Source organism: Neomonachus schauinslandi, chromosome 11, assembly GCF_002201575.2.
Source record: "Neomonachus schauinslandi chromosome 11, ASM220157v2, whole genome shotgun sequence".
NCBI classification, from domain to species: Eukaryota; Metazoa; Chordata; class Mammalia; order Carnivora; family Phocidae; genus Neomonachus; species Neomonachus schauinslandi.
The window spans coordinates 105,553,888-105,561,951 of record NC_058413.1 but is presented as its reverse complement, the minus strand read 5'-3'; the positions used below and the strand labels follow the sequence as shown (position 1 = coordinate 105,561,951).

The 8,064-nt window shown below is 48.4% G+C and overlaps 1 protein-coding gene across 2 annotated transcripts in view; it reads left to right on the top strand.

Annotated features, from left to right (window-relative positions):
- Positions 1–8,064, top strand: part of ACAT1 (acetyl-CoA acetyltransferase 1) — a 26,826-nt gene that overhangs the window by 15,699 nt on the left and 3,063 nt on the right. Inside the window, exons 3-9 of one of the 2 annotated variants that reach the window (XM_021696462.2) lie at positions 564–681; positions 1,064–1,159; positions 1,614–1,714; positions 4,394–4,537; positions 5,209–5,359; positions 6,158–6,253; positions 7,288–7,401. In XM_021696462.2, coding sequence (XP_021552137.1) covers positions 564–681; positions 1,064–1,159; positions 1,614–1,714; positions 4,394–4,537; positions 5,209–5,359; positions 6,158–6,253; positions 7,288–7,401 — 820 coding nt within the window. Of the gene's footprint in view, positions 1–509; positions 682–1,063; positions 1,160–1,613; positions 1,715–4,393; positions 4,538–5,208; positions 5,360–6,157; positions 6,254–7,287; positions 7,402–8,064 lie in introns of both variants that reach the window. The other variant, XM_044919520.1, reaches the window with a different exon arrangement.

The window sequence follows — 8,064 nt, the reverse complement described above, 5'->3', positions numbered from 1 at the left end:
GGAGGGTGAGGAGGGTGAAGCAGGGTGTGCAGGGTGGAGCAGGGTGAGCAGGGTGTGCAGGGTGGAGCAGGGTGTCCATGGTGGAGGCGGGTGGAGCGGGCAGCCCAGGGCGCAGCTGTGTCCGCGGCTGAGGGACTGAGGCTGGAGACTGAGGCTGGGGGACTGAGGCTGGGGACTGAGGCTGGGGGACTGAGGCTGGGGACTGAGGCTGGGGGACTGAGGCTGGGGACTGAGGCTGGGGGACTGAGGCTGAGGACTGAGGCTGGGGACTGAGGCTGGGGGACTGAGGCTGGGGACTGAGGCTGGGGGACTGAGGCTGGGGACTGAGGCTGGGGGACTGAGGCTGGGGACTGAGGCTGGGGGACTGAGGCTGGGGACTGAGGCTGAGGACTGAGGCTGGGGGACTGAGGCGGGGGACTGAGGCTGGGGGACTGAGGCTGGGGACTGAGGCTGGGGACTGAGGCTGGGGGATGACTGCACATCTCCGAATTCTGTTTCTTTCATGAAAGAAAGTTTGGATCAAGTATTTACATGGACACATTTTACCACCTCTGTCTCGCCAGGAAGTGGTCATAGTGAGTGCTGCAAGAACGCCCATTGGATCCTTTCTGGGCAGCCTTGCCTCCCTGCCGGCCACTAAGCTCGGTTCCATTGCAATTCAGGGAGCCGTGGAAAAGGCAGGTCAGTCGCTACTTGGTTTTCTGGGTTTTTTGTTTTTTTTGAAGTAAGCTCTGTGCCCCACGTGGGGCTTGAATGTACTCTGCCGACTGAGCCAGCCAGGTAACCCGGTTGCTTTGCTTTTTGTGTAGGGGGGGCAGTGATTCAGTGGAGCAAATACTTATTTTGCACTTACTGTATACATAACACTTAGAAACACTCAGTGTCTGCCTTTCTAAATTCCCTTGTAAAGAAATCCTTGGACTACATTTAGGATGAAACTCAGAGCTGACAAGAAGAAGAAACAGTTCCTGCTGTGTAATATCATGTACCTAAGTAGGTAACCACTAATTATATTTAAATTGACTAAAATATGGAAATGCTTGTTTTGTTTTTGTAAAAATAGGGATTCCAAAAGAAGAAGTGAAGGAGGTGTACATGGGGAACGTTCTGCAAGGGGGTGAAGGACAAGCCCCAGCAAGGCAAGCAGCCCTGGGCGCAGGTACTGGGAATCCGTGTTTGCTTTTATACTTCAAATGTTTGGTGGAGCAGAGTGGAGGCCATTTCAGCTTAAATACAATGTTAAATGCATACTCTAATGGCAGGAGTGATGCTGTTGCAGGTTAGAGGTTTCACGTGCCCTGTTGTATGAATTTAAATTCTACAGGTGTGTTTGAAGGGTATCTTCGCTTTTTATTTTTTATTTATTTATTTATTTTTAAAGATTTTATTTATTTTTTTGACAGAGAGAGAGACATAGCGAGAGCAGGAACACAAGCAGGGGGAGTGGGAGAGGGAGAAGCAGGCTTCCCGCCGCGCAGGGAGCCCGATGCGGGGCTCGATCCCAGGACCCCGGGGTCATGACCCGAGCCGAAGGAAGACGCTTAACGGCTAAGCCACCCAGGCGTCCTGTATCTTCGCTTTTTAAAAGCAGGACTTGTTTGTATTGGTTTTAGGCTTACCTGTTTCTACTCCGTGCACCACTGTAAACAAAGTTTGTGCCTCAGGCATGAAAGCCATCATGATGGCCTCTCAGAGTCTTATGTGTGGGCATCAGGTAAGAAGCACCTTCTTTTCCATTTTATAACTCCAATAATACGCAGTGTTAAAAGACGCTACACTGGAAATCGAAGCGCATTTGTGCTTTCGAAGTGAGGTTCTTTCTCATCGGTGCCGGTAGGTGGGTTGTTCCCGAGGCTCCGGAGTGTCTGGCTTTGCTTTATTCCAACTGAAGCGGGGGCTCAGATAGTAGCTTGAGTGTCTTGTGTTAGAAATTAGTTTTCAGCGAAGAGGTTTTGGTCTTCAGGTGACCCTTTACTTGGTCTTATTCTGGGAGACTCAACACACGAAAAATGTTGTATTTGCCAGAATAAGGAGGGTTTTCATGGTGGATGAGCAGAAGGTGCTGACCTTGGGAATCCAGTCACTGACAGAGCCCGGACTTGAGGACGGATCTGTGGCTCCTCCGTAGCCCCGCTTCTTTGTTCAGTCGTGCTCTCTGCTGGCTGGGCTGGTCCCGTCTCGTCCTTACCTGAGCTCGTGCAGGAGGTGGCCGCTCAGCACGCCCAGGCTGTGGCGTGAGGAGAGCAGACCCGGGTCCATGGACCTGAGAGTTGGTCAGGTCCAAGCCCTTCCTTTTGCGCTTGAGACGAGTGGGGTGGAGACACGGCCGGCAAAGTTACGTGGTTGAAATTAGAAAGCGGGTGTCTTTGTCCCCATCTAGTGCCTTCCGGCCTCTCGGGGCGTGACACAGGAGGGCCTTCTGTGAGGTGATTGTGAACAATGGCTGACACGGTTAGTCTGCCATTGCTCTTGCTCCCCGGCTTTGTTTCCAGTTGAGAGGCAAAGAGGAAAACAGGATAGAGTGCTGTCGAGCTGACGTGTCCGATACTTTATTATAAGTAGTGTTCTGAGCTGAATGGCCATAGCGTTTTCCAGGCCCTTATTGAAAGGACACGTATGGTGTCTCCCCTTCTTCAGTATCTCACGCAGTGCGGCCAAACGTAGCTCCGCTCGTGCATCTTGGTAAACCCTCCTCAATCCTTGAACGACGCCTCGGAGGGGGCGCAGTGTGGTGGTAAGAACAGCAAGTCTGCAGCCAGACGGGCGTGAATCCTCCTCCTGCCCCGCGAGCTGCGCACCTGCTCCGTGACGGTCGCTGGAGCCCCGTGGACAGAATGTTAAAAATCTCGTCATGGACAAATTGGTCTCTTAGAAAAATTACTAAGAGGAGAATTTGAGTCAGAAGATTTTCAGAGGATATTTTCAAATGCTTTCCATTAACGTGGTACCCAGTCGCACACTTTGCAAATGTTGGGAGCTCGCTCGTGCGGAGGGTAACACCAACACGGGGTGTCACTAAGCCCTTGTCGGAGCAGTGAGTGGGAATTGGGGGAGATTGTTTACATGCTGGAAAACTGAGGAGGAAAGTTTTGTCTCAGTGGATTTATTGCGATTCTCCAGCAAATGCTGTGTGCACTACACTGAAATGCTTTCCGCTGGTATTATTTGTGCATGTGTACAATTACCTGACTTAAAGGAATACTAGGAGCAAATATTTTGAATTATCAAAGTATTTTGAAATGTTTTGGAAAGTGGCCATTTTTATCTTGTATTGAAGAATAATTGCTACTTTCTTTTCTGTCACTAATGATTGGCATCATCCTCAGGGAATATTTAGTATTTTAGGCTAACGGATTAGAACGTACCTGAGAACTAATTGAGAATCTCTTGATTTCAGAACCAGAAAAATATTTAGGTTTCTTTGGTCTGGAACTTGTGTTTGTCTTTCTTTACTCCTGGTTAAAGGCTGTGGCTTTAATGCTTACATTAATGTTTTATATTAAACTATTTTTTTAAAATTAGCCCTTATATGCAAACAGATTTCTTTTGTTGGTTTGTACTGACAGGTGGATTAATATTCATTAGTAGATGGAACAAGGTTTCTGGCCTTGCAAGAAGCTGCGTTCGGTGAATATGAAGATGGGCCCTGCAGATACAGCTGTAGTTCAGGGCAGTGGCACTAATAAATGCCTGAGCCAGTAGCTGGGGAACAAAAAAGAAGGACGGGCGGCTTCCAAGAAGGCACAGGTGGCCAGGGAAGGTGCGACATGGCCATGTCTTGAGTAGTTTGAAAGGAAGTACCGGTGTTTCACAGGTTGGCGGGTGGGGCAGAGTGCGCAGGGGTGTGTGAGCACGAGGTCTGTGAAGACCTTGCAGCACGTGCGGGTGGCCTGACCCGAAAGGGAGAGAGAAGCCTTCGGGAAGAAGGGCCGAGGAGTCTCATTCTACCCAAGGTGACCAGGGTGCATGTCGACGCCTCCAGGGTGGAAGCGAGGATGCGTGTCCGAGGATCCCGTAGAAGGTTAGCACAGCCGTCTGGGAAAAGCTGATCAGGAGGATCTCAGTCCAAGAAGTAGGATTATTTCTGCGAACAGGTTGTCATCTTTTAGAAGACATGACATAAAGCAGTGTTGAGTGCAGTGAAGGGTTAGAAGAATTTCACAAGAGGGTCGGTCTTCCATGAAGGATCCTGGCATTCTTATAAATACCTGATTCTTAATTATCGTGACACATTTCAGACCGTTTCTTTTCATCCGGGTCAAAGCGGGTACTTCCTGTGTTCGCTGTGTAGCGGCCTAATGAAGTCCACGGAAACTTGTTTGTGGTTGCCGTGTGGTGGGTGTACTGGGTTGTAGGTCCTGTTTAAGTTGACATTGTTTTTGTTGCTGAGCAGGATGTGATGGTGGCAGGTGGGATGGAGAGCATGTCCAATGTTCCCTACGTCATGAACAGAGGGGCAACGCCATATGGTGGTGTCAAGCTTGAAGATTTGATTGTGAAAGATGGGCTAACTGATGTCTACAATAAAATCCATATGGTAATTCTTGATTTTTGTTTTTTTTAAAGATTTTATTTATTTATTTGACAGCGAGAGAGACAGCCAGAGAGGGAACACAAGCAGGGGGAGCGGGAGAGGGAGAAGCAGGCTTCCCGCTGAGCAAGGAGCCCGCTGAGCAAGGAGCCCGATGCGGGGCTCGATCCCAGGACCCTGAGATCATGACCTGAGCTGAAGGCAGACGCTTAATGACTGAGCCAGCCAGGCGCCCCGGTAATTCTGGATTTTTAAGGAGAAATACCACTGAGTATACAATACTGTTTGATTTTTTAAAATTATGTGTATTTTAGTAACTGAAGGATGGGCTCTATAAATGTTGATTTCAGCCATTCATTTCAGGAAAATATTTCTTTGCTCCCTGCATCAGTTTGACTCAGTTGTTGAATAAACTGCCCCACACTGGAATAGGGTGTTTTCTGGCTTCTGGTAATGGATTCCTTAACTATTTAATTATTTGCCTTTGAAATAGCAACTTCTGGGCTCATTGAAGTATCTAAAGATGAGACATGAATGAAAAATGACCTAGTACAGAAAGAGGTGTATTTTAAGAAACTAAATTCAATGGCTAACCACTCTTTTGTTATGCAAGTTAATAGATATTTTGTAAGTTATGCAAAGCAAATTACTTGTTTAAGAATTCCAACTTTTATCAGGGGAACTGTGCTGAGAATACTGCGAAGAAGATGAACATTGCACGAGAAGAACAGGACACATACGCAATTAACTCCTACACCAGGAGTAAAGCAGCGTGGGAAGCAGGAAAATTTGGAAATGAAGTTATCCCTGTCACAATTACAGTAAAAGGTAGAGGGATGATATTCCAAAATAGATTTTTCACAGGTTGCTAAAAAATTTTGCTTTAAATTCATTCATTTTTATCTTCGTTCAGCTGAGGACACAGATACTTTTGCTTATGGTTAGTAGAGGGGAATGCTGCCAGGTTAGAGAGAATTTAATTCAACCCAATTTCATATCCGCTTCCAACTCAACTGCAAGTGCCCCTAAGAAGAATGTTTCCAATTTGAGAAATGTGTTTATTAGAAATCTTTCTAATATCAGTGACAGACGGTTTATTAGCCCTGGAGGTGAGGAGGAAGGCCACACGGCAGCAAGCAGCAGCTCTGGGAGCCCCGGGCGCGCGACCTGGTGCTGAGCGCTGCGCGCTTTCGTCCCAGCTCAGTCTCTGGGGTCCCCCTGACGGCTCTCAGTCACAGAGCAGGGAGCTTCCTCACCCACTCGGGCAGAACCCAAAGCGAAGACTGGTTGAATGGGCTTAGGTTCCATTTCCGCTGAGAAATGACGATGAGGCTCAGAATGGTAGAATTACTAGAGCTTGTCCACACCTGCGGTCAGGAGAGTGGATGGGATCTAAAAAGGGGGGGAGAGGAGAGAATGGGATGTGGCCGAATCAAAGATTTAAACTGTGTTGAACTACTTAGTAAACTCTTTAAGTGACTAACAGAGATGATAGGTGGCGGATTCTCGCGTAGGGTTGACTCGGGATGGTGCAAGGTGTGCAGGCCCCGCACGGGAGGGACACTTGCTGTGTCTTACTCAGTGACTCACTGTTGTCCTGACTGGTGATGAAAGACTGTGTTGTAGGTAAACCAGATGTACTGGTGAAAGAAGATGAAGAATATAAACGTGTTGACTTTAGCAAAGTTCCAAAGCTGAAGACAGTTTTCCAGAAAGAAAACGGTTAGTATGAAGAAATGAAGCATGGCAAAAAGTGGAGGTAAACTCCATCTCTAGTCTTGGCACTGCCTCAGGATTTTAGAAAAGTAATTCTAGAAAACATCTAGATGTTATTTAACATTTTCAATAGGTCAGGCTCATGTGAAATTAACAAAGTATATTTATCCAAAAAAATATTTAAAATTGCGTAACAGCGAATACCTTCAATATAGAAATCCTAGGGAAGAGATTGTAGAATGAGTGTAGAATCCAGTTTTTCATATGTAATTCATTTTGAAAGCTTATTCTGAAATGAAAGGTGTTTATATGTTAAATACCGGTAAGATTCTTGAGGATGAAGTTGACAGCAGTGTTGTTCACTGTTTTATTTCCAGCGCCTGGCATGGAAGTAGTAACTACTGAATGCTACCATAAATGGGATTCCAGTGTTCTCAGATAATGCTTTTGAAATCCTTGAGGTGGTCCGTTCTGCTTTTAAAATTGGCAGATTTACTGGTGATGATAATCTAAAGTTTCCGCCTTTCCTGATTCGAATTTCTCAGTACCAACTATAGGGACGGATCAGTCTTTTTTAAAGCACCATATCAAATTTGTATGGCAAAAGTGTATTTTTATGTTTTATATTTTTAGCTGCAGTACTATAGGGTCTTGGTTGCAATTTTTAGAAAAGCTTAACTGACATAGTTTACATACCGTAAGATTTAAAATGCACAGTTCAGCGATTTTTAGTATTCTTGACGTTGAACGTCAAGGGGTTGTGGAGCAGCAGCAGCAGGTTTGGACACAGTGCCTGCTCTGGTGTGGGTAAGCACGGCCGGGCCGCGGGAAGGGGACCCACGGAGCTGGTCCCCAGCCTCGGGGGACTCGGAGGCCGCTGTCCCCGCCGCCGTCGCGGGGCGGCGCTGGCACCGAGTCGCGTTAGGGCTGCGGGGTGTACGGCCCCGGGCGGTACCCTGCGGGAGCGGGCGGAGTTGGGGCAGCGGCGCGCGGGGCGGGGTGTGCCGCGACCCCGCGCGACCCCTGCCCCCCTCTTCCAGGCACAGTCACAGCCGCCAACGCGAGCTCGCTCAACGACGGCGCGGCCGCTGCACTGCTCATGACCGCCGGCGCCGCCCGCAGGCTCAACGTGACGCCGCTGGCCCGAGTGGCAGGTAGGCCCGGTCCGCGCGGTTTCTTCCCGGCCCCTGCAGCCTGCCGCCGAGCACCGGGCGCGGCTGGGGCCGGCGGCTTCCGTCCGCAGGCGGCAGCGAGGTTGAGATAGGCGCTCTTTCAGTGACTCGCTGTAATTCATTCTGTACAAGAGTGCGCATTAAGATCCTTTCCTGTCCTCTGATGGGCGGGAGAACAGAAGGTCCGTGTTCCTGGCGCGAAGGGGCAAGGTAACCGCGCAGCTCAAAAAGAATATGAAATTAGGGGTTTAGAACTAGGAAATCTAGGTATTTTGGCATTTATCTATGTGACTTGTCATACCCTCAGTCTCCTTAAACATATTTTTAGCTGTAAAATCTGCCTTGTTAATGAGTTAAACAAATATTTTGTTACTTTATAAAAAGGCTTCACGACTTCATCTTATTTTTTTTTTAAAAGATTTATTAGAATCACGAGCAGGGGGACAGGGACAAGCAGACTCCCTGCTGGGCACAGAGCCCACGCAATCCCACTACCTTGGGAAGGTGACCTGAGCCGAAACCAAGTCAGATGCCTTACTAACCCCCCCCCCCCCCCCCCCCCCCCCCCCGCCCCCCCCCCTTTTTTTCTGGGCTCCTTTTTTTTTTTCTTCACTCCCCTACAAGCTTCTCTACCGTCCCGTCTTT